This window comes from Lynx canadensis, chromosome D3 (assembly GCF_007474595.2).
Source record: "Lynx canadensis isolate LIC74 chromosome D3, mLynCan4.pri.v2, whole genome shotgun sequence".
Classification (NCBI taxonomy): domain Eukaryota; kingdom Metazoa; phylum Chordata; class Mammalia; order Carnivora; family Felidae; genus Lynx; species Lynx canadensis.
This window is the reverse complement of record NC_044314.2, coordinates 76,042,063-76,068,015: the sequence shown is the minus strand read 5'-3', so window position 1 is coordinate 76,068,015 and position 25,953 is coordinate 76,042,063. Positions and strand designations below refer to the sequence as shown.

General features: G+C 49.8%; 2 protein-coding genes across 2 annotated transcripts in view; one reads left to right on the top strand and one right to left on the bottom strand.

The window, feature by feature from the left end:
• The first annotated feature begins 1,137 nt into the window (after positions 1–1,137).
• On the top strand, positions 1,138–20,602 carry DAO (D-amino acid oxidase). Its single transcript, XM_030336946.1, has 11 exons — positions 1,138–1,600; positions 6,070–6,272; positions 9,062–9,176; positions 10,448–10,524; positions 12,039–12,104; positions 14,015–14,069; positions 15,282–15,386; positions 16,287–16,369; positions 17,286–17,403; positions 17,939–18,037; positions 19,291–20,602. The coding sequence occupies exons 2-11, from the start codon at positions 6,079–6,081 to the stop codon at positions 19,420–19,422; spliced, it is 1,044 nt and encodes a 347-aa protein (XP_030192806.1). The 5' UTR covers positions 1,138–1,600; positions 6,070–6,078; the 3' UTR covers positions 19,423–20,602.
• A 2,916-nt stretch (positions 20,603–23,518) lies between these two features.
• The window catches only part of LOC115498725 (SV2 related protein), a 78,048-nt gene continuing 75,613 nt past the window's right edge, over positions 23,519–25,953 (bottom strand). Inside the window, exon 16 of the mRNA XM_030292340.1 lies at positions 23,519–25,180. Within this exon, the coding sequence (XP_030148200.1) occupies positions 24,974–25,180 (207 nt within the window). The 3' untranslated portion in view covers positions 23,519–24,973. The remainder of the gene's footprint in view (positions 25,181–25,953) is intronic.

Genomic DNA, 25,953 nt, shown 5'->3' with positions numbered 1-25,953 from the left:
GCCTCCTGCAGGGAATTCTCCCGGTGAATGATCCTTTGGCCCTAACCAAGTGAATTTCAGAGCTCCAAGGAGCCATGCTGTTTATCAACCAGCCACGGGAACAGAAGGATCTTTGACTCCTACAACTCCACCCAAATATACAGAAATTGCTTCCAAAGGTCCTTCAGGGCTTTTTTTGGGACCTTCTCTCATTATGATCAGCAAACTTTGTGTATTCAGAGTAGTTTCTTAACGGGGCACCTGGGGTGGCTCAGTCGGTTGAGTGTCCAACTTTGGCTCAGGTCATGATCTTACGGTTCACAAGTTCGAGCCCCCCACTGGGTTCTGTGCTGACAGCGTGGAGCCTGCTTGGGATTCTCTCTGTCCCTCTCTCTCTCTGCCCCTCCTCCCCCTCAAAAATAAAATAAACATTAAAAAAATAAATAAATATTCCCATGAACTTGGGGCACAAGGTCATGTGATATCAAAGTGAAGCATGAAGATGATTTAAAAAATTCAAAAGAAGTTAAAGTATATAAAGGGCGGAGTTCACCCCATCCTTTTAAAAATTATTACTAAAAAAAAAAAAAAAAACCCACGCACTAAATGTATGCATTTTCTTATTTTATCCAAACTTTAAAAAAAATGTTTATTTATTTTTTAGCGGGATGGGGAGTGCAAAGAGAGAGGGAGACAGAGAATCAGAAATAGGCTTCATGCTGACAGCAGTGAGCCCGATGCGGGGCTCGAACTCACAAACTGTGAGATCATGACCTGAGCCCAAGCCCCACGCTCAACGACTGAGTCGTCCAGGTGCCCCCTACCCAAACTGTTGCATTTGATGCAAGATAGGGAAGGGGAGGTTGGATCTTCAAAGCTGACCCAAAGGATGCCTTACTCAGGGGTAGCTAATCCCTCTCTCAGGGCCTCAGTTTCCCCATCCACATAGTGAGGCGCCTGATGATTTTTTGGCTCCGGTAACCCAGCTCCAGGTCTAGCCCCGGCAGAGGAGGGACCTGGAGTCCTGCCGCCCGTGTCTCTGGGATACGGGAACAAAGAGCCACCCAAACAGGCGTTGCCTTGAGTCTCTCCTTGGCCTCATGCACCCAGCATTCCAGAATGGCATTAGGCTGGCCGGCTGGCCGCTGGAGCCCCTGTCCTGTATCTCTGGCCTCCCCGCAGGGCTCCCAGGCTGACCAGGCCCACAGCGCCTCAGGGAACAACCTTCCCCTCCCCCAGGGTGGCAGCAGGAAGAGGGAAGAAAGAGGATCGTCTCCAGCTGGCCCAGGAGACAGACCTCCTTGTCCCCATCAGCCCTGCCGCCCTCCCTCCCCACCGAGGGCTGTCCGCAGGGGCTTGGGATCGGCCAGAAAAGTCAGGCAACTTTTCAGGGACCAGAAGGAGGGGAGGGGAGGGGAGTCTCCCAGCCTGTGAAAAGCAACAGCGCCAAGCCCTACCCCTCGCTGTGTCCTGTCCACAAGTCCAGACTTTGACCCTGAGCTTCAGTCCCCGTTGGCGGGCAGAGGGCTGAGGACAGGACGCCTCAGAATCAGGAGACTCCTCTCAGGAGGTAAAATCCTGCGCCCAGCTGTCTCCTTTCTTCAAAAGTCTGGCAATCCAGGTGAGTGGGGGCGGCGGTGCACCAGGACCCAAGGTCCTCCGGGCGTTAAGGAGAAGGCTCCACATTAGAGCCCAAGGCAGGTAACAGCCCTGGAGCCAAGGCAGGAACGCAGGCAGGTGCCTTCGCCTCTCCAGACTTCCTTTTCCTCATCTGGAAGACAGGGATCATAATCACCTCTTACGGGGTTAACTTGAGTATCAAAAGAGGTGATGAACAGAACGTACTGAGCACGGACTGGGCACATAGCAAGCACTCAATAAACGGTAATTATTATTTGGGGGCAGGAACCGATAGCCTGGTTATCAAGCATTTATAGAATCCATTCCATTTTCAAGATCAGTTGTGAAAATGTCAGCTTCCTAAGAAGTAGCCATAGGGCACAACCCGATTATGTTTATTCAAGTACCTTGTCTGTGACTTGTTGATTTGTTTTAGAAGTCTTTCCTTTTTTTTTTTTTTTTGGTAGATGCAAATAGCAATCAAAGGCCCAAGCTGGCCCAAATTCCTTTCTAGGGACAAGGAGGGTTATAAGCCAACACGTACCAAGACTGAAAAACAAGCAGAAAGCGTCAGGTGCTAACTTCCTGCCTGCTCCCTAATCGTTACACCGCATGGCAGAGAAAACTCAGCTAGAACAGGCTCCAGGTCCCAGCGCTGTCCCACACTGTTCGCGTGATGCTGGGAGAGTGACTTCCTCTCCCTGAACCTCAGTCCTGTGTCTGTAGAACCTCCCAGTTGAGAGGATTAAGTAAGAGGATGTCGGTACTAAATCTACACGTATGTGGTGAGCGGCAGAGACCCAAAATTCCCTTCCTGCTGCACACTTACGGAGACGTTATAATTACACACACACACACACACACACACACACACACACAGATAGATGTAAGAACCTCTGCATCTTCCTGGATGCACACTCCAAGCATGATTGGTTGAAGGGATGGCACAAGACCCTGGAGAAAGGCAGTGCTAATAGAAACGTGAGCAACAACGAGCAAATGGTTGACTTAGTAATCGAGCTGTGTGCATGAGAGTCTAAAACTTCATTAGCCCCATGCGTTATTGATTTTACCTGGGGCTGGGGCTGTCAAATCCTGCAGCCTAGCTCCTGCTTCTCAAGAGAACCTCCTGCATTTACACTGCACTTAAACACACACACACGCATGCACACAGGGGCTCTAATCAGCATCAGATTGGATTCACGTAGTTCAAGAGGATTGGCTTTGGGAACACGTTTTCCCTTCTCAATTCGACGCCTGCCAGCGACACGCTAAAAATGCCTACAAACGTTTTATTTTACGTTTTTTGGTTTTCAGTGCGGGACCCTGAAATATCGGCTGTTTATTTCTCACCTGCTTAGCCCTCAGATTTTCCGAATAGTGTGATTTGCCAGCCCAGTGTGCCTGGTGCTCAGGGACGTGGACTTGTGTGAGTCAGGCTGCGCTGGGCCTTGCGTCTCACCAGCTGGGTGTCTGAGCCTTACTTGCTTCATCTGTCAAATGGGCAGAAGGATAACCCTGAGGGTTGTTAGGAGCTGAAAACAGATACAGTGTGTGAAGTTCTTAGCGCCGTGACAGTCGCATGCCAGCAATGCTCTTGTTGGACCTCTGTGTTGCCAGCTCTTTTCCTGACTCGACCTATTCTTGCCTTTTACAGAGCTCTTTTCACCCCAAGACCCCCACGAACCCTTTTGTCACAAATGTGTCATTTTGGTTGAGTCTCTCTTTTTCCGGGCCTCCCTTTCCCCATCTGTGTAACAATGTCTAACTCCTTTTTAGAATTTGACACTCTGGAGAAACTGAGTCCAACAATGTTACTTACCCCTCTTTCTCTCGGCCATTTGGTTTGAGACGTTGCTCTGGGCCTCCCTCATGCTTTTTTTTTTTTTTTTAATTTTTTAATGTTTGTCTATTTTTCAGAGACAGAGCGCAAGCAGGGGAGGGGCAGAGAGAGAGGGAGACACAGAATCCAAAGCAGGCTCCAGGCTCTGAGCCGTCAGCACAGGGCCGGATGCCGGGCTCGAAATCACAAACTGTGAGATGACCTGAGCTGAAGTCAGAAGCTTAACTGACTGAGCCACCCAGGAGCCCCTTCATGCTCTTCTTTGGGGCGTGTGCCCCTGCTCCTAACCAGAGGCTTTGACACACCTGAACAGCCTGGTTATAGGCGACATGCCGAATCCCAGCTCTGCTTTGGTGCAAAGCCTCTTTCTCCTTGCCCAGAGACCTCTGGGGGGTTTTCACACTCTCCTTCTCATGCTTTACCACTTCTATTATATAAGCAACTCCTCTTTTCCTCCAGCCTTTGCTGGTTTTCTAGGTGATGAGATGACGAAAAAAAAAAAAAAAAAAAACAGGCCCTGGAAAAGGCAGAGCTGGGTTCACACCCCACCTTTCCTCCAACTCTTGTTATGATTTCAAATAATTTACCTTGCTCTCTCTGGCCTCAGCTCCCTCACCTGTAAACTGGGTGACAGTCACTGCTGTCATTTTATGAGCCCCCCAGTGGGTAGAGCAGTAGATAAAAGTCCCTGCCCTCCCGGAGCTGATATTCTGGTGGGGAGACTATAGGCAGGGAGCTTTGTTAACCCTGAACAGTTTATAGAAGAGGAAACAGAGACTTAAGTCAGCGTGACCAACTCATTCCGGTCTGGCCCAGGACTCTCCTGGTTTTAGCACTCAAGGCCCACATCCTGGGGATACTCTCAGTCCTGGGAAACTGGGACTTCGATCACCCGTGCTCAGTTAAGTTAAGCAACTTGCCCACGGCCACACAGCTGGGGTGTGCCCGAGCCAGGCTGTGAGCCTAGTACGTCTGCCCCCCAGCCTGAGCTGTTACTGCCGCCCCCCCCTGTGCTGTGCCTTCTTATTGTTAGTGCACAAAAGTGGGCAACTCTACAGAGTTATTGCAGAGAGAGTCAGAAGGCCCAGAGAGGGGAAGGAAGTTGGCCAAGGCCACACAGAGAGTCAGAACTAAAGCCAGATCTGATTCGCCCTTCTTCCTCTACTCCTTCCCCCAGTGTTCTTTCTGTTGTTATTTTCAAGGCGCTGGGGGACAGAAGGGGGTCACTACGTATTGGGGGCCTACTCTGTGCCAGGTGCCGTACTAGGAACCTTCACCAGGCTAGTGGTTTAATTTTCAGGATGACCTGGCGAGGTCAGGGTGACTCTTATTTTAAAGACGAGGAGATTGGATCTCTTGAGGCAAAGTGTGGGGGAGGAGGGGTGGGAGGAGGCTAGGAATCCCCAAGAGGGTCGGCCCTGTAACCAAGCCTTGCAGCCGGAAGGGGAATGGCCCAGAGGAGCAATGCCTTTCCGTTTTGTGGTTTTATCTCCAACTTGGCTGCTGAAACCCCAACGGAGTCCAGTTCTTGTGGGCTGGAGCCATTTTTCCCTTTTACAAAACTAGGCCATATTGAGAATGTCCTGCGGATCAGGGCCACGGGGTTGCCAGGAGGCTTGGTCTGAGGGAGGAGGGCTGTGAGTGTAGAGGAGGGAAAGTTGAACTTGGCCCTTCGGGACACAAAAAGTCCTCTTGTTCTGCCCCAGCAGGAGCGGACACAGTATTTCCCTGCTGTGCAGGGCCCAAGCAGCTTCAAGGTCAAAAGCTGCTGGGCCTTTTAAACTTCTGAGGACGCAGCCAGCCCAGCCCCCAAGGCCGGCCCTGGCTGAGTGTGTGTACTGCAAGATCTGAGTTCGAAAGCCAGACATTACACCCCGCTAGCCGCCAGCTCGGTGCCCGGTGGGTGTGCCAGAAGTCGATGTTGAGTTTGCTTGGATCGAAATTGAATCCCGACAGCACCCCTTACTGGCTGTGTGACCTCAGGCAACTTACCGCACCTCTCTGAGCCTCCTTTCCTCATCCGGCCAACGAGGCCAATAATACCAGCCCCTGCCTCCGAAGAATGTGGGGAGACTTAGAAGAAATGATGCGTTCGGGAAGCATTTAGTACCGGGGCTGGCACACCGTAGGTGTCCCACAAAAGTCAGTAAAACCACTGCTTTTGCACCTGACCCTGTGTTAAGGGTTTTTACATTGGCCATCTTGTTAAATCTCCCATGTACTGTCCAAGGTAGGGGTTGTTTTTCCCATTTATCAGAAGTTGAAGTCTCGTTTCACCGTCAATGGCCAGTAGGTGGCAGAGTTGAGGTACGAGACTTGAAGCTAGAGCCCATTGTCCCGATGGCTAGACTCCCAGCCCGCAGCCAGGCCCTCTGCTCCGTCCTTTTTATGTCCCCGGGCTGGGGCAGGGTATCCGGGGAGGCTCCCCAGCCAGAGCGGCATCCCTTCCCCGCTGTGTGACCTGGGGCAAGTTGCTTGGCCTCTCTGTGTTTCAACTTTTTTCCGTTCGTGAGGGTCATCAAGAGGGCCAGGTACAGAAGGGGCTTGGCGGTATCTGGCACTTTCTAAGCTTTCAGGGGATAGTGGTGATGGCGGTAACGGCACACTTCAACCCTTCCGTCCCGCAGGCCGACACGATGCGCGTGGTAGTGATCGGAGCGGGTGTCATCGGGCTGTCCACCGCCCTCTGCATCCACGAGCGCTACCGATCAGTCCTGCCATCCCTGGACATGAGGGTCTACGCAGATCGCTTCACCCCGCTCACCAACACCGACGTGGCGGCCGGCCTCTGTCAGCCCTACCTCTCGGACCCCAGAAACCCACAGGAGGCGTGAGTGAGGGTCTCAGAGACTGGCCCGGGGACTGGAGGGGCTGACTCTGATGAGGGGATGCTCCGGGTTCCCATCACCGAGAACAAGCTCCTTGTCAAGACTTGGAAGAAAATACTAATAAGCATTAAGCCCTACTGTGTGCCCAATGGAGGATTTCCTCCATTCCTCACGTGATCCATGTGATCAGGAATACTTTTGGGTTTTTTTCCCCCCTAGTTTATAATTATTTATTTAAAGGTCATTTTCATCCAGGGGCGCCTGGGTGGCTCAGTCGGTTGAGCATCCGACTTCGGCTCAGGTCATGATCTCCCAGTTCGTGGGTTCGAGCCCCGCGTCGGGCTCTGTGCTGACCGCTCGGAGCCTGGAGCCTGCTTCGGATTCTGTGTCTCTTTCTCTCTGCCCCTCCCCTGCTCACGCTCTGTCTCTCTCCGTCTCAAAAACAAATTAAAAAAACATTAAAAAAAATTTTAAAGGTCACTTTCATCTGATTTCCCCAGTGGCTAACAGAAAACAGAGCCTTCAAATCCCAGCAATAGTTGCAAAGAAGGACAAAATTCACTAAAGTTTTCGATGTTGAGTGCTGTAGGGAACAATTTTGCCCTCAGAGACATATTTTCTTCCATATATAAATTCATAAGGGGGCCTTTCAATTCTTTTGAACTCATTCTAATTGCTATCTTTAATAGTCTCTTAGCTATATTTAATAGGTTATATAGATCTGTTTCTCCTGAATTTGCCCATTGTGACACTTACTAGTCATTTTTATTTAGCGGGGTTTTGGGGCGCCTGGGTGGCGCAGTCGGTTAAGCGTCCGACTTCAGCCAGGTCACGATCTCGCGTTCCGTGAGTTCGAGCCCCGCGTCGGGCTCTGGGCTGATGGCTCAGAGCCTGGAGCCTGTTTCCGATTCTGTGTCTCCCTCTCTCTCTGCCCCTCGCCCGTTCATGCTCTGTCTCTCTCTGTCCCAAAAATAAATAAACGTTGAAAAAAAAAAAAAAAAAAATTTATTTAGCGGGGTTTTTTATTTATTTTATTTCTATTATAATTAAAGTTATATTAATTAAAATTATATATTATATTAAAATTATATTAAATTGTATTAAAATTATATTAATCAAAATTATTATAATTAATAATTTTTATAATTATTATATTATTTTATATATTTTATTTTAGTTTTTTATTTTAATTCCAGGTAGTTAAAATGCAGTGTTACATTAGTTTCAGGTGTACGACATAGTAATTCAACACTTTCATACAATATGTGGCACCCGTCACAACAAGCTCGCTCCTTAACCCCCATCACCTCTTTCCCCCACCCCCCACCCACCCCTCCTGTCTGGCAACCATCAGCATAATCTCCACAGTTAGGAGTCTGTTTTTTGGGTTGTCTCTCTCTTTCTTTTTCCCTCTTTGCTCACTTGTTTGGTTTCTTAAATTCCACATGAGTGGAATCGTATTGTATTTGTCTTTCTCTGATCTATTTCACTTAGCATAATACTCTCTAGCTCCATCCGTGTCGTCGCAAACGGCAAGACTTCGTTCTTGTTTATGGCTGCGTAATATTCCACTGTGTATATATAGACCACATCTTCTTTATCCATTCATCAACCGATGGGTGCTGGGACTGCTTCCATATCTTGGCGATTGCAAATAATGCTGCCATGAACATGAGGATGCATGTATCCATTTGAATTAGTGTTTTTGTAGTCTCTGGGTAAATACTCAGTAGTGTGATTACTGGCTCATAGGGTGGTTCTATTTTTAACTTTTGGAGGAACCTCTGGATCAGGAGTACTTGTCAGTGGGTGGATGGATGCTCAAGTTTAACAAGGACGTTGAAAAGGTTATTATGTCTGTTTAGAAACTGCTGGCAGCTTCAGAAATCCACAAGTACATAACAACTCAGACCAAAGTTACATTCTCCCGTACATTCCCAAACCAACACTCCTGATCAGTGGGTGGCAATTCAGGGGCCCAGGCTCCTTGCATCTCATAGCTCTGCTGTCCTTCTCTGTGGCTTCTGACGTGGCCACTGTGCCTTCTGATGTCAGTACGCCGTGCTTCCAGAAGGAGCACAGCATAAGGACCGCACGTGCAGTCCATTGGCCAGAACACAGCCACATAGCCACGCTGGCTGCACGGGAGTCCGGGAGATGTACCTGGGCTCTGTGCCCACGAAGAAGAGAAGGAAAATGTCTGGGAGCCACGAGCCACAGTCTACTGTCGGCATTTACATGGGGGGTGCTCAGAGTGAGCCTGAACTGTGGGGCTCGAAGGCCTCAAGCAGGTCAAAGCCTTCGTTTATTATTATTATTTAAGTGTTTATTTATTTTGAGAGAGCAAGTTAGAGAGAGAGCAGGGGAGGAGCAGAGAGAGAGGGAGAGAGAGAGAATCCCAAGCAGGCTGCACACTGTCAGTGCGGAGCCCAACACGGGGCTCGAACCCAGGAAACGTGACATCATGATCGAGAGTCGGACGCTTAACCGACCGAGCCACCTGGGCGTCCCCAAAGCCTTCTTTTAAACTCACAGCTACACGAGCCCAGGCCCAAGGTGGGCCCCAGATGTTTCCTTCCTTCTCTTTCCTATGAATGGGGAAATACTAGAAAGTCTGGGGATGGGGAAAACCCCTTAGGCATTTGGGATGCTTGCAGGAGTGAACAGGCTAGATTTCTGGATTTGGACATATCTCCACCAGCGTGAGCATAACCCCACACAAGCCAAGCCTCAGAGTTTTCTTGTCCAGCTCAGGGTATTAGGTGACCAAGACTCTGGGGGATCCTTCCAGGGATTGGAACCAGCAGACCTTCGACTATCTCCTGAGCCGCGTCCATTCTCCCAACGCCGCAAACGTGGGCCTGGCCCTAGTCTCAGGCTACAACCTCTTCCACGAAGCTATTCCGGTGAGTGAGGAGTCCTTGACCATGGGGCAGAGCCTCGATCACAGACCGGGGCTGGGGACCCGAGTCAGGGAGTTACTTTGAGCCTTGTAGGTGGACCAACTCTTGCATTCAAATCAGGTTTACTTTAAATTCTCTTTTTGCTTTAAAATTATTTCGGGTTCCAATTTGGCTCTTAAATTGGCAGAGACCAAAGAATTTTCTGATGACGTAGGGGACCTGGTCTCTGGTTGAGTCAAACCCAGACACGTCTTGTAGTGGTGGTGATTTCATGTGGCAGCCGCAAGGCTTCCTGGGTCCCAGGAGGTCCCAGGACTTTTCACTAAGCTAGATTAAAACACTCAGCGTGGCGCAAACTTCTGAAGCGCATTTTATGTACCAGGCCGTGTCCTAATTACGTTACAACTAGTGACTGGTTTCATTCTCATTATCACCGGCAAGTCAGCACTAGCATTGGCTTCTTTTCACAGATGAGAAAATAGAGGCTCGGGGGAATGGAGCAGTAACTTGCTCAAAGTCAGAGAACCAAAGTGGCAGAACTGGGATTTGAACCCAGGCCCTCTGTGACCCCCGTGGTGCCCAATGTGCTAAGAAGGGCACAGCCTTGGGGGGATGTCCTCAGGTTGCTGGAAGAGGGGAGTCTGGCTGGATGCCCGGAACCCCAGGCCAGCTCTCTAAGGCTTAGTCAATGTTTAGCACCGAGCTAAGGGCATCACCCGCATTGTCTGTTATCTTCCGTGGGACCAAGCGTGATTACTGACTCCATTTTACGGACAAGAAAATGGAGTCTCAGAGAATTCAAGGTGGTCTGTAGTCAGGCCCAAGCCTCCACCAAGTTGTCTGACCCTACTCTCTATTGCCTCGCACTCTCACCCCTTGGGAACCCTGTCACCTTCTTTTTCTCTCTTATTTCTGACTCTTACCCTATCACTTGCCCTCAGCCTCACGCTCCCCTTTCCTTTGTATAGCGTCACGGTTAAGACCATGGACTCTGGAGCCCAACTGTATTATTGGTTCAAACCTCAGGTCAATCATTTATTAGCTGTGTGACTTTAGACAAGTTACTTCACCTCCTGAAGCCTCAACTGGCCCATCTGTGAAAGCGGAGATGAGAATAGTATCTGCCTCCGTGGATTGCTGGGGATATTAAAGGGAGTGGGATAAATAAAATGCTTCGAAGTGCACCTTCCACGCAGTACGCGTCGTTTAAGTTTTGTTACCGTTTTTATTGACTTTCACTCATCCCTGTGCCTCCTTCTCTCCTTCCTTGGCAGGATCCCTCGTGGAAGAACACAGTTCTGGGATTTCGGACGCTGACTCCCAGGGACCTGGACATGTTCCCTGATTACAGGTGGGGTTATTGTCATGGGCGAAGGGGCTACGGTCCCACGATTCAGACGGATCCGTCCAGGAGGCAGCGAAAGATGGAGACACCAAGCTTCCTGTCCCATCCCAGGCCAAGAGCCACCGGCACCAGAGACTCCTGGTGCTCTGTCCAGCTCTATTGGAGAAGCCACCCCCTCAATGGGGCCCTGGGCTGGGGCGGTGGAGGATAGGGAGCCACAGAACTGAAGCCCTGAAGCTCCCTATCACCACCCTCTTTTCTAGATGACGAAACGGAGCTTCAGAGAGTCTAAACGGCTTCCCAAGGTCATACAGCCAAATGACCAAAATGGGATTCCGACCCAGTCTGCGTGACCCCCAACACCTCTGTTCTTTTCCTTGAAGCCTAATGTCTCTTTGGTCCTCCCCTCAACCCACCCCATGCCTGAATCTCCTCTAAAAATGCATGTCCAATCTCCACTTGCACACTCTAATGTCAGGGATGGATTTTTAAAAAAATTTTTATTTATTATTTGTTTTTTTTTTAATTTTTAAAATATTTATTTATTTATTTGAGAGAAAGAGACAGAGCATGAACAGGGGAGGGGCAGAGAGAGAGGGAGACACAGAATCCAAAGCAGGCTCCAGGCTCTGAGCTGATAGCACAGAGCCCGAGGCAGGGCTCAAACCCACAAACCGCGAGATCATGACCTGAGCGGAAGTTGGACGCTTAACTGACTGAGCCACCCAGGCGCCCCTGTTTTGTTTTGTTTTTTAATTTACATCCAGGCTAGTCAGCATATGGTACAATAATGATATCAGGAGTAAAACCCAGTGATTCATCCCCTACATATAACACCCAATGCTCATCCCAATGTCTTCCTTAATGCCTCTTGCTCATTTAGCCCATCCCCCCACCCATAACCCCTCCAGCAACCGTTTGTTGTCTATATTTAAGAGTCTCTTATGTTTTGTTCCCCTCCCTGCTTTTATATTATTTTTGCTTCCCTTCCCTTATGTTCGTCTGTTTGGTATCCTAAATTCCACATACAAGTGAAGTCATATGATATTTGTCTTTCTCTGACTAATTTCACTTAGCCTAATACACTCTAGTTCCATCCATGTTGTTGCAAATGGCAAGATTTAATTCTTTTTGATTGCCAAGTAATACTCCACAATACTCCACTGTTCATGTGTGTATACACACACACACACACACACACACACATCTTCTTTATCCGTTCATCTGTCAGTGGACATTTGGGCTCTTTCCATACTTTGGCTATTGTCAATAGTGCTGCTATAAATATTGGAGTTCACGTGCCCCTTCAAAACAACACACCTGTGGGATAGATTTTCTGATAGAAAAATTTTCCTTGCACTGAAAACCAGTCCCTGTTCGAACTTCACACAGTGGTCCTGCCTCTACCCTTGCCACCCCCCCCCCCAAAAAAAGAGACTGCTCACAGCTCCATTTGAAAGGCTTCTAACATAGCTCTGATTCTGATTCTTTATTCCCATTCTTACCTGTTCTTACTCTAGCTACGGCTGGTTCAACACAAGCCTGATTGTGGAAGGGAGAAGGTATCTACAGTGGCTGACTGAAAGGTGAGAATTTCAACTTTAGTTTTAGGAAAGCACCTTACGGGGACCAGGGTGTGGTAGACAATTGTTCATGGGATTTGTCTTTGTATCGACCAGCCCCAAATGTTAAAGAACACTCAGACTTGGTGGGAGCTATCCTTGGTTCTGATGACTCCTGTGCACTAAAACCAAGGTTCCCACACCTGACTGGGCACCAGAACCATCTGGGCAGCTCTTTACATGTGATATTTATTGTTGACCTCACCCAAAATACATAATGTTTGTGGAGTAGTTTTAATGGATTCTCTTGAGGTTTCCAGATACATTTACATCACCCGCAAAACATAAGTTTTTTATTTTTATTTTTATACCTCATGTTTTTTCTTGTCTAACTGTTGTGGTCAGTACCTCCAGAACAATGGTAACTAACACAGGGGATAGTGGGTGTCCCTGTCTTGTTCCTGATGGTAACAGGAATCTTACAGTGTTCTAAATTAGCAAACACTAGCTTTGAGAGACATTTTTATATTGATAGTCATCTTAACGAAGATTCCATATTTCCTATAGATTACTGTTTTATTAAGATTTTTAAAAATCTAGGGGCGCCTGGGTGGCGCAGTCGGTTAAGCGTCCGACTTCAGCCAGGTCACGATCTCGCGGTCCGTGAGTTCGAGCCCCGCGTCGGGCTCTGGGCTGATGGCTCAGAGCCTGGAGCCTGTTTCCGATTCTGTGTCTCCCTCTCTCTCTGCCCCTCGCCCGTTCATGCTCTGTCTCTCTCTGTCCCAAAAATAAATAAACATTGAAAAAAAAAATCTAGAATGGGGGCGCCTGGGTGGCGCAGTCGGTTAAGCGTCCAACTTCAGCCAGGTCACGATCTCGCGGTCCGTGAGTTTGAGCCCCGCGTCGGGCTCTGGGCTGATGGCTCGGAGCCTGGAGCCTGTTTCCGATTCTGTGTTTCCCTCTCTCTCTGCCCCTCCCCCGTTCATGCTCTGTCTCTCTCTGTCCCAAAAATAAATAAAAAACGTTGAAAAAAAAAGATTTTTAAAAATCTAGAATGGATGGGAGCATTTATCAAATGACCTGGGGAGCTTTTAAAAGATATAGATTTCAGGACCCCACTTCAAATCTATTGAATCAGATCCTCTGGAGTGGGGGCTTAGAAATTTGTGTGATTCTAATTATCAGCCAGGTTTGGAAACAACCAAAAAGCAATAAAAAAAAAAAAAAACGTAGTTATCTCTCCTAACCTTAGGATACCTCTGACTCCTGCCTAGCCTCTTCCTAGACAGTAAGTTCCCACTTTTTCTATCTTGAGGGAATTATGTAGATAAAATAGTCCTGAAGTCATGCTTCACTTTTCATAGGATTTCCTTCCTGTTCTTTTGATGTTTCTACTGCGTCTCTAACAATGACAGATATTTTTCCCTCTGGGACATTTTGAGGGAGGGGTGGATGTCCCCAGCCCACCTTCCTCCTCATGCCCTGCTTCTGACAAAGGGGCGTTTAGCATTGGTCCAACCCTGCTTCCACCCCGCATCTCGCTCTCCTTAATGGTATAAAGCAATATAGTAGTAGTAGGATGAGTTTTGAGCCAACACGCCTGGGCTTACGTTACGTCCCAATCCCATCATTGACTCACTGTACGACCTTCAACAAGGCCCTTCTTTCATCACCATCTGCCCGACCAGGGGCTTGGACCATCTCAGGTTTCCCAAGGGACATTTCATGGACCACCAGTCTATCAAGGTGCTCATGAACTGACCTGACAACACAGCCATGTTCTCCAGGAGCAACCTGTGGGACTAATGTCCACAGAAGGTTCTTTGGGAAACATCTCCCATGCCATCCTCTTGGAGAGATGGGACAAATAACTGAGTCCTGGGTTGTTGTTTTTTGTTTTTGTTTTTTTTTTTTTGATGTGTCTGATCACCCAGGTTAACTGAGAGGGGAGTGAAATTCTTCCAGAAGAAGGTGGAGTCTTTTGAGGAGGTGAGTTGCAGGGCTGGAAGGGGCTGGATATGGGAGGGAGGTGAGGACGGGAGGCCTCTGCTTCCTGGTGCTGGACTGGGGGGCTCCTTGTTGGGCGCCCAGGATCCCCTGAGGCCTGTCCCAGTCACCAGGCCTTTCTTCAATCCCAGAAGGACTCAAGCATTCTGTCTTGATGTTGGTGGCAGGAACAAAGGGACAGTGGGATTATGGTGGCCATTGGAGGCAAATCTACCTCTAAGCCACGGAGGGTTTTAGGCCCAGAGAGCTGGCTGCCTCTTACCAGTATCAGCTGCACCCCACTCTTGAATTCCAGACACTTGGTTGCTTCCTACCTAAATCAGGGTTAATGTTTCTGCAAAGTCAAGGCTCTCAGCTGACTCAGCTCCAGAGTAACATCACCATCAATAACAGCTATCCTCATCAGGCACTGGCTATATGCCAGGAGCTTTGCTGTATGACTTCACTCAATCCTAGCACCTAGAATTGTGCTCAGTACCTGCAGCTACCAGCATTATATAATGAGTACCTCCTCCGGATCGAGCCCTACTGGGCACTTGGGATCCATGCTGACTTAGAAACAGCACTTATTCCCAAGGAGTTCACAGGCCAGTGTAGCAAAAACTGGTTCTTGAACAATAACAATGCTTCCAATGTGTGTGTCCCACGACAAACCTGTGAAGGGAGTCACGGGCTGGGCTAGGTGTTTGGGTGCCCATGAGGTTACATCCTTGAGCTGTCAAGTATCCCACACATGCAGAGCCAGGGGCTCCAACATGCCTTCTGAAAGTGCCTTAGCAGAGGGTGAGGCAAGAGAATGAAAATCAAAAGGAGTCAGAAGGAAGAAGAGAACTCTCTCTGCATCTGACTTCTGGGAGCTTCCAAGAAGGTTCCCCCCTTCCACAGTACTCCTTCCCAAGCACTTTGACATCCAGGGTCACATTGGATCCTCGCACAGCCTAAGAACAGATATTACCAGCCCTGCTTTACAGCGGAGGCAGCTGGGCCCTGAGGTGGTGATGGAACCTTTCTGAGGTCACATAGCGGGTAAATGGCAGAGTGGAGATTTGGAGGCAGTTCCGCGGATTCCTCACTGAGCCCGCTCCCCGCTTTTCTGCAGGGAGCTGCAGGGTAAAGGGCAGGGGGAAGGAGGGGGTAAGCGGTACCAGGGCCCTCACCCCTTCCCACGCCACCTGCTCTGTTCATCGCTGCCAGGTAGCAAGAGGAGGTGCCGATGTAATTATCAACTGCACCGGGGTGTGGGCTGGGTCATTGCAACCGGACCCCCTGCTGCAGCCAGGCCGGGGACAGATCATTAAGGTGAGTGTGAAGATGAGGGATGGAACTTCCTGCTTTTCTTCATAGAGAGATTGTAGCTGCCTGCTTATTTCCTCTCCAAAGATAGAGGATGCATCGGGGACATCTGTTAGAGGAGCCTCGCAGATTTCAGGCAACTGGCATCTTAAAGAAACAAGAAGGACCAAGAAACATGATTCCTCCAAACATTCTCTTTGGTGGTGGTTGTTGTTGTTGTTCCTTAATACGGCAAAGCATGGGTGTAAATGTACATACGCGGGAGTTGCATATTCTTGTAATATAATGAAAAGAGCAAACGTTTATGGAATGTTATTAGGTACAGGCCTGAGCACTTTATTGTGTTCTTAATTTAGTGCTTACCAGAACCCTTTGAGATGGGGTCTACACACGGCCATTGCTATTTTACAGATGGGGAAACACGAGGCACGGAGGAATTAAGTAATATGCACACAAGTTCACACAGGAGCGAGCTGTGGGATTGGGATTGGAACCCAGGCAACCTGGTTTCAGAGCCTGTGTGTGTCAACATCATCCACGTTGCCTCTCACTGTGTATGTGTGCACATGCGTGCAGGGTGCCTATTTGTGGGTGTGGGTGTGTACACCCGCCCATGTTGAGTGTACATGTGTTCCTGATGTGGGCTGATGTGTACGTGGATCGGCACACGTGTGCTGGGCTTCTCTGTGGTCATGCAGGCGAGAATGTGTGAAATTTCAGGGAGCAGGGGTGGCTCTTCCCACAGGAGCAAGGAAGTCAGCGCAGAGGCGGGGCAGAGGGGTCAGGAGTGGGCTTGGGAATCGGCTCCGCCACCCTTGTCGGAACATCTGGGCACAGAGAGGAGAAGGGCAGGGAAGCCCAGTGATCCGGCTCCCCTGATGAGACTTGTCTGTCCTCAATCAACAGGTGGATGCCCCTTGGATGAAGCACTTCATTATCACCCATGACCCAGAGAAAGGCATCTACAAGTCCCCGTACATCATCCCAGGGTAAGAATCTGACGTCTTAGGAGAGAACAAGGGGCACCTTCATGCCCTCTTTATGCTGCCCACCCCAAGTCCCTGAAAGCTTTTTCTCCCAGTGTTTTCTAAGTGAAGTCGAGCCACTAAATCCCTGGGAAGGCAAGACTCGGCCTTAACCGAGCTCTATCTTGAACAAGCTTTTGGACGACAGGCGTGGCGATACTGGAGACGAAGGTGGTGGGTGTGAGGGCAGGGACCCCGGAAGCGGTGTGACTGGAAATAACGAGAGGGCCGGTGGGAAAGGGGATATGGGTCGAAGGCGATGATGACATTCAGGGGAGAGGTGACGATGTTAGTGACGATGGTGGCTGTGTTGTCACTGATGGGGAAGCCACTTCCTGGGGGTGGTGACTGGGACAAGGATGGTCAGGCGCTGACATTAATGGGGGGGGGGGCGTGGTGTCGATGACGAGGTCGGTGATGATGGCAGTGATTGGTATTTTTGATGATATCAAGATATAACTGACATATTGTGCACGCTTACGATGTACACGAAGATTTGATATATGCACGTATTACAACATGATTACCTCGGTAAGGTTAGCTGACACGCCCATCAGGTCCCACAGTTACATCTTCCCTGTGCGTAGTGAGAATGTTATGGCTTATTCTTTCAGCAACTTTAAAGTCTATAATACAGGATCGCTAACTATAGTCACCGCGTTGTGCACCGGAAGAGGTGACGATGTTGACAGTGACATTGGTGGTGACGGCAGAGATGCTGGTGGGTGGTGATGCCAGGGGCAATTGCAGTGGTGTTGACGGTGTGGATGGTGGCGGGGATGTAGGGAGAGATGGTTGTAAGGGTGAGCATGCCCATGGCCCCCATTAACCTCAAAGGCTTCATTTCCCCTCATCATTGACGCCCTTCACTTTTATCTAGGATCCAGGCAGTGACTCTTGGAGGCATCTTTCAGCTGGGGAACTGGAGCGAGGTAAACAACATCCAGGACCACAACACCATCTGGGAAGGCTGCTGCAGACTGGAGCCCACACTGCAGGTAAGGTGGGAGGGGTCCTGGCAGACTCGGGTCTGGGCAGCTTGACCATGAGACCCCTTGAGTATGGGAAGATACCTCCCACTGGGATAACTGGGCAAACTTCTTCTAACGAGGGACCGTGGAAGACACCCGAATTTGATAACGTACAAGGAAGTCCTGCTGTGAGCTGCTGACACCCGTCTGTGGCTAAGAGTGGCTGTCTTCTGTGGGGACTTCCCTAAAACCACCTTCGTCTGTCTTCACAAGGAGCAGATGTATCCGTTGTAGGGATCTCAGTGTTTACATTTGCCTGATGGTAGCAGTGACAAACGTGATATTGACGAGGGTGGGGCGGAAGTGATGGTGGTATTGACTGGTAATGAATATGCTCAGGATGGTGATAATGATGGTGAGGAGGGGGTGGCTGGTGACATCGTGGTGATGGCTGGTGGTGGTGGTGATGATAATGAGGTTCCAAGAGCTAACCCTACCATCTAAAAATGGCAGCAGAAAAAAAAAATATCTGGAGATGAATTACTAACACTTTTTTTTCCAGGATGCAAAAATTGTTGCTGAGTTGACTGGCCTCCGGCCAGTGCGCCCCCAGATTCGGCTAGAAAGAGAACAGCTTCGTTTTGCATCTTCAAACACAGAGGTATGCTCTCCTGATGAGGAAAGCAAGGGCCTCCCTTACCCGTAAGGGGGCTCTGGCATTTCCCTTACCCGTAAGGGGGCTCTGGGAAATGCAGTGTGGCTCCACACAGCCTGCTGCAAGGAAAGAACAACACTGGCTGACATCCCCTCCTCTATAAAGAAACTGAGGCTCAGTGATGGGAAAGGACCTGCCGAAGGTTGCATAGAGGGCGGTGTGCCTCAGGGTGTCAAAGCCTGTGGTCGAGTAGAAGGGAAGTGGGTACTTACTGAGCCTGCTTTGTGTTCATGACACGAACAACCTTACTGAATCTCCTCTACAGCTCTTGGGGATAGGGACTGTGTCCCCCATGCTTCAGATGAGGAAATCGGGGGTCTAGCAGGTGGAATCCTCTGCCTAAATCAGACAGCTAGTGCGGGGCACGGCTGGGATGTGGTTTTGACTCCAGAGCCATTTCTCAGATGCCCATTTGTGGCTGCCCCATCATCTCTCTGGGGTCCCTCTTTGACGTTTCCTCTTATGCGGTAGGAACTGGGCTTTACTGAGGTGGCAGAAGTTGTCCTGGGCTGAAGGAACTGACCTGAGTAGCTGGGGTCCCCAAAGGAAAAGAATCCTCCTTAGGTAGATAGGTCATCCTTCCTCCCTTATCGCGGGCATGTGGTGTGCACCTTTGTGCATGTGTGTGTGTGTGTGCGTGTGTGTGCGCGTGCTTGCGTGCACATGTGCACACATACAGAGGAAAGCGTCACGTATAGAGTCAAACTCCCTGCCAATGATTTTGGCTTTAAAAAAGTCCCCAGGGGTCTTGCCTCTGTCCCTAGGATGAATTAGCATGCTAACCAGAGTCCATCCATATGTTGGCCCCACCTATCTTCCCCTCCCCCAACCCCCGAGATAGGTAGAAGAGTCTATCTATTAATACAGGAGGTTTGGCATTCCAGAGCAGGATGCGGACGAGAAAGGTGATGTAGGGAACTTCAAACAATTTGGGAGAGGGGAATCCCTGACCTCAAGTTCTAGACGATTCTACATTTCCTGTGCTGAGTGCCTAAAGCAGGTCCATCTCCTAAGCAAAAGAGAACCTAGGATGTCGACCCTCCAGTTCCCCAGTCACTTTACTGGTGTTCCTGGGGCCCCACCATCCCTCCAGGGAGCCGAGAGGCCCCCTGCTGCCCTCTGGCTTCACCCAGAACTCTGCAGGAAGCTCCCAAGTCTTCCAGGATGCACGGGGCTCCCGTCTCTCTTACCTCTCCCAGGTCATCCACAACTATGGCCATGGAGGCTACGGGCTCACTATCCACTGGGGCTGTGCCCTGGAGGCAGCCAAGCTCTTTGGGAAAATTCTGGAAGAAAGGAAGTTGCTCAAGATGCCGCCACCTCACCTCTGAAAACACCAGTAACCACCACCTCCCCAAGGACTCCCCGCTCCCCTCGGCCAACCAATCAGTGTATCCCCCTCTAAGCTGTGTCTTCTCCACTTCAGCCCTGGCTCCTTTCTGCAAGAAGTACCAGAGGAGAGGAAGATCCCAAGGCCATTTCTGGAGGCGAGTCCATCCCTATCTGGGGCTCCCTTTGATCCCTGGGGTCTCTCCACCCACTCTGGGCCTGACAGTCTGAAGAGCAGTTGGGGGCCATTATACTGCGAGTCCTTAGAAGAAAGGAAAGCTCAGAAAATCGAAGGGGCGGAGCGCCTGGGTGGCTCCAACTTCCGCTCAGGTCATGATCTCACAGTTCATGGTTTTGAGCCCCACACCAGGCTACGTGCTGTTAGCACGAAGCCCACTGTTGAGCCTCTGCCCCCCCACCCCGCCCCTCCCCTGCTCTCTTTCTCTGTCTCAAAAATACACATTTTTAAAAAAGGGAAATGAAAGGGGCAAGCAGAAAATTGAGGACCATTTAGGTTAGGTCAGGTGACCTGACGACAAATTACTAACATATTAAAGGTTCTGGGAAGTCCTGCAGCAAAGACATCTATCTGATGTTCCTTCACCCAGCCTTCCTAAACGCATTTGGCTCCGGAAACCTTTTTGCCCAGAGCACCCATGCCGCGGAGCGCACTTGAGGGAAGGCTGCGATAGATCTCCTTGCAGGAAGTCCCACGCAGAGCTGGAGTATAGGGAGGCAGAAGTGAGGCATTGAACTAGCCACATACGATGCCCGTCCCACATCCAGGATTCCCAACAGCATCAGCAACCTGCTGAACGGCCCCGTGAGCCCCGAGGAGGGGCCACCGGAGGGAACATCCCACAAGGGACCCCTTCACAGAGAACTGAACTCACCACGCATAGTCCTTGTTGTGGGGGGGGGGGGATCCAAGAGCTAAGGTAGAGTTCCTATCCTAGGAATAAGAATAAATCCTTATTATTATACCTAAAATTGATTGCATTCTAACTGGGCTAACAGTGCTAAATTCTTGCATAAGTTATTCACGTTATTCCCAGTCAACAGCTGGGAAGGGGTAGAAAGGAGATTCCGGGCCAGGAATTGATGAATTTAGAGAGTATTATCTTTCCTCGTTGAATTGTCTTGGTACCTTTGTCAAAAATCAATTGACCACAGCGGCGCCTGGGTGGCTCACTCGGTTGAGCGTCCGACTCTTGACTGGGGCTCAGTCCATGGGATCAAGCCCCACATTGGGTTCTGTGCTAACGGTGTGAAGTCTGCTTGGGATTCTTTCTCTCTCCCTCTGCTCCTCCCCCCATTCAAAAATAAAGAAGTAAACGTTTAAAAAAAGTCAATCGTGATCATAAATATATGGGTGAATTTGGGGAACTTCAATTCTACTCCATTGATCTGTATCTGTATCCTTATGATAGTAGCCCACTGTCTTGATTACTGAGGCTTTATAAGAAGTTTTATAATTAGGAAGTGTGAGTCTTCCACATTTATTCATCTTTTTCAAGATTTTTTTTTTTTTTTTGGCTCTTCTGAGTCCTTTGCGGTTTCATATGAATTCTACACCCAGCTTGCCAATTTCTGCAAAAGAAGAACCAGTCAGGGATTTTGATAGGGATTGTGTTGTATTTATAGATCAATTTAGGGAGTACCTACGTACTTGACGACTGTAAGTCCACGAACAAGGAACGTTTCTCCATTTTTTCAGATCTTCTGTTTCTTTAAGCCACGTTTTGCAGTCTGTAAAAGCCTTGTACTCCTTTTGTGCAATTTATTCCTAAGTGTTTTATTCTTTTCGATGGTATTGTGAGTGGAATTTTTGTTTTCTTATTGCTGAATCTGCAAAGCACTCTGTTCTCTGGCATTGATGGGGGCAGGGGGATTTGAAGTGGTTCATCCCCGAGCATTCTTGATTAATCGAGAATGATTATTCGTGACGTGTCTGTATGCTTAAACGTCAAAGAATCAGAATGTAGCCAAGTACCCCCAGTGACTAAAGTCTGATTGAAACCACTGAACCTTTGAAGAGTGAGAAGGGGCTCCAGGATGTCGTGGGGCTTCAGGATTGGCATTCTGTGTGCCTCCTGTTACACTGTGCATCCCTCCAGAAGGGTTCACATCACACTGTATCACAATGACCTTGTTAGTGCCTGTTCCCCGCACTGCGCCGTGAGTTCATGAAGGTAAGGACGTGTCTCATTCCTTTTTGTATCCTCAGTATTGAGTATCATGCCCGACAGATGCATGGTACATACTCCACGCACACTGACCACATGCCAGGACATGATCTATAATACAGTTACAACAGACAGACACAACAGTTAACACGCATGTTGCTGTGGGCTCCACACACCTCTGTTCCACTCGCTTACGTTCCCTGGTGCCACGGGAGGAAATTAACTCCCGGTCCCAGCCTTACAATAAAGCTGTGTTTCTTCACTCGAATTAAGCTGGGTCCGATTTCTATTCCTTGCAGTTAAAACGGCCTTGAGAACTCTGTGGCAAGGCTCCCCTCAACCGTCCCCCTCTCACCATCCTTCCTTCTTCATGCTAACAGAACCCCAATTTGTGTTCAAGAAGCTGTGTATCCCTCGATCCTATGGGAAGGAGGCCCTTCCTTCTCTAGCCCTGGAGGAAGACACATGTTTTTTCAGACTCTGTCCTTTTAGAAAGAAAACTTCCTGTGACTGTTCCTTCCCCATTCTATCTCTTTTGAAAAAAATGTGATGCCTGGCACCTTGGCAGCCATCTTGTGATCTTAAGGTTTCACGCATAGGGTCAAATGGCCAACTGGCAGAGGATGGCATAGAAGAGAAGCAAAAAGAGGCGGGATTCTTGATAACATCTTTGAGCTGCTGAGTCTTCCTTAGAACCACCTGACCCTGGGCTTGTCATTAAATGAAGAACTGATACTCAAACGGGTAAGCTACTGTTGACTGGTTTTACTTCGGCTTGCAGCTCAAGGTTATCCCAGACCTTTGATGTTTACTAGTAGTAGCCAAGGGAGACTCTTGATCTTATCCTTCAAGGCTCTCTGTAACTTACCACTGGTCAAAAATCATGAATATCTATATTCATTTCAAAGGCCATCCCTAAGATACTCTTATGTCATTGCCAACACATCTCACTTCTGGGTTCTAAGACTACTCGGAATAAGGGAAAGAAAGAAATCACAAAGCCTTAGCTACATTGAACATCTCTTACCATTTTCTGAAATCCTTCCTAACACCAAGAGAAAGGGAGGACATTTCCATTAATGTAAGCAGGAGCTTTGGGATAGTCCAGTTAGATACAAATGCCTTCAGCCAAAGGCCTTGTATATTTCAGAAGCTTGGACAGCTTCTGTGCGGCTCTTGTATCACTTTTTCCTGTGCATTTTTCCTGCACATTTCCTGTGCAGCTCTTTTTTAAGGGCAGGCAATTTAGAAGGCAAAGAGTTTTAAGATTTCATCTCAAGAAGAGAAAGCCCTTAACTGCAAGCCTCATTGCCCCAGCGCCCGGAAAATACTCCTGCCCACCAAGCACTCTTTCCCCACCCTGGCCCCTGGCTCCTCCAGGTTATTTGAGGGTGAGTGTAAGGGGACATCTGGCAGTCTCTGGACAGCAGGGAGGGAGTGAGGGAAAGAAGGGAAAGAAAGAAAAGAAGGGAAAGAAGGAAAAGAAAGAAAAAAACAAGCAAAAGTTTTGCGTTACCCAGGAGAGCTCAGCAGATCAGAAATAGAGGCATAACCACCCATGGTTTAAGGAAATGTGGGTGTTTGGGAGGGATAGATCCAAGGTGGCCAAGCCACCTCCTCTCTGGCTGCCGGGCCAAGGGGGCTGTGGTCTGTATTTCAGGCCCATGGGATTGTTTGCCATTGACCCACGACTCGGGCTTGCAAGTCACCCACTGTGACCTCCACACCATCAAAAGAGAGTGTTGTCTCCATCAGACTCAAAGCCATGACACTGGCCACCAACTTGTGCAACTTGTCCACCATATTGGAAAGATTATTGTACCACAGCATTGCGATGACCCTGGATGGACAAAGTTGGCAAGGTCCTTAAGGTGAACCGTCACTAGGACATCACGACACATGGACAAACTTGGACCCTTACGATGTCCATCACCAACATGTTTTAATAAGAGATGAACATACACATTTGGCTTCCTCAAAATGTTTGCTTCAAGCAGGCATCTCCACGCAGAAGGTCAGTCTTCTCTGGCCTTTGATGGGATCCAGCAGCTTCCTCCCTCCTCCTCTGGCTTCCCTGCCTTCATGATGGGGAAAGGGCTCATGTAAACCAAATCCTGGAGGCGGATGCTGTCTGCTGAGACATGGGGTCAGCCCTTCCTCCAGAGGCCAACACCAAACCCAACCGAGTGCTCTTCTCTTCCTTTGAAAATGTACACATGTCACACGTCCGGGCCCTCCCGTTCCTCCCCACTGGTGGCTGGGAACTAGGGCTGGGACCCCAGGAGCTACCTGTATGTAAAGACCAAGCCAGCCCTTGAGAGCAGAGAGGAAGAAACCAGGGAGGAAGGATTCCTGGTTCCCTGATCCCAATGGGAGTGAGTGGGTGATGTAGCATCCCTTCATTTTCTGCCCATTTAGCCATGTACCCACCCTCCAGCTCCAAAGTACGGAAACCTGAGTTAACTGTTTTCTTTCTCCAAGAGTCACCAACCAGCCTGATCGACGAAGGGCTCAGAAAAGAGGCCCCCAGCATGGCCTTCGTTGCTTCCGAAGGGGAGGCCCCTGCTTTGGCCTTGGGCTTTATCCTCACCTCCTCTGGCCTCAGTCCCCAATTCCTGGGGGCGGGAGAGGACGACAGCTTTCTGGGGGTGTCATCTGGGGTAAGCCCGGCTGTCCCCTTGGTCATGTGCATCTCCTGGAGCCAGGGAGAGCAGCCCCAGAGGGACCAGGAGGGGGCACGTGGCTCAAGTTCAAATGCACGTCCATCTGCCAGAGTGTCCACTGGGCAGGCCATGGGGAGGCAAACCGAGGAGCCTCTTCTGAGAGGGCATCTCTCAGACCCAGGAAAAAGCTGTTCAAGCCACATCTGGGTCACCCACGATTTCAGAGAAGAAAGCCTGGGGCTGGGGATGTAGGAGAACCTACTGAACAGGTACTGTTGGTGGATGGCAGGTGTTGACTCCCTGGGTGGCAGGTCTTAACGGGGCTCTGGGCCTGGACTGTATCTACAGAGATTTGTTGGCTACTGTTCACCAAGGGTGCGACTGGCTGACTCCGGGTGGCGCCCGGTTGGCCTTCGGGGACACCGGCCACTCCTCATGTGGCAGTTTTCCCATGCAGGTCCACAGGTTATTGACAAACCTCCCCCCCACACACACAGAGAACCCCCCAGAGCAAATGCCTCCCCATTCCCAGGTGGATCTCGATGAATATGAGCAAACAGAGTCAAGACACAAAACCCTGTTGGTCCAGGTTGTCCCCCCGGGTAAGTTCTGGATGTCGGCAGTGACGGTCGGTGCCCCAACTGGGTTCCACCAGCTCCCTGCCTTCTACAGCCCCAAAGACCAGCTCAGCCCTGCATCGGTCACTACTCCTGAGAGCCAGAGTTCGACCTGGTGATGCCTGTGCCATGCGCCCCTCGACCGACCATCTCCTGGCCCCACTCCCGGTGGCTGGACTCCTGCAGTCCGCGGCCTTTGGTCTCGATGGGCAAAAAGCAGGAGGCCAGGGCGGCCAGGAGGCAGCAGCCACTGTAAACTGCCAGCGTCAGGTACACAGAAGATTCCAGCATGACCTGGGGGAGGGAGACACGTACCGGTGAGGGCGTCCCTCCTGAGTCACAGATGCCACCGACCCTTCGGGAGGTACTGATGACTCCAGGCCCTCTTGTAAGCGCTCTCTGCACTGATCCCATTGAGTCCTCACGACAGAGCGAGGCACGTGTCCCCATTTTGCAGAGGGGAAAAACTGAGCCTCAAAGAGGGGTAAGTAAGTGGCATACTCGAGTTCTCACAGATACTCAGGACGGGGCTGGGATTTGAGCTCTATCCCCATCAGGCTCTAGGGTCTGTATTACTTGAAACGACACTCTCTCTCAGAGCAGGACCTCTGCGGATTTTCTAGATTAACAGCAGAGCCCAGCCTCATTTGCTCATCTGCCAGATGGGTAAGGGCAGTAACCCCCTCCCAGTGAGAGGAAACCCCAAGACGACTCGGTCCCCTGCAGGCGCGTGGCCAGCTCTCAACCAACAGTAGGTAGTGGGGACATACACTGGCCAGACACAACAGCCCAGAACAGAGCTACTTGGCTGAAACACGTGGCGGAATTCTATTTATGTGAAAAATCCAGAATAGGTACATACAGACAATGCACAGGGGCACCTGGCTGGCTCAGTCGGTAGAACACGCGACTCTTAATCTTCGGGTCACGAGTTCAAGCCCCATGTTGGGTGTAGAGCTTCCTTTAAAAAAAAAATGCACCTTGGGAGCCCCTGGGTGGCTCAGTCGGTTAGGCTCCGACTTCGGCTCAGGTCACGATCTCACGGTCCGTGGGTTCGAGCCCCGTAT

Bases quoted from the DNA above. Each gene is read 5' to 3' on its own strand.
- DAO (XM_030336946.1), top strand. From the start codon at position 6,079: ATGCGCGTGGTAGTGATCGGAGCGGGTGTCATCGGGCTGTCCACCGCC. The intron at 15,387-16,286 runs GTGAGTGTGAAG...CTCAATCAACAG, and splicing joins GCCGGGGACAGATCATTAAG to GTGGATGCCCCTTGGATGAA. The intron at 18,038-19,290 runs GTATGCTCTCCT...TACCTCTCCCAG, and splicing joins TTGCATCTTCAAACACAGAG to GTCATCCACAACTATGGCCA.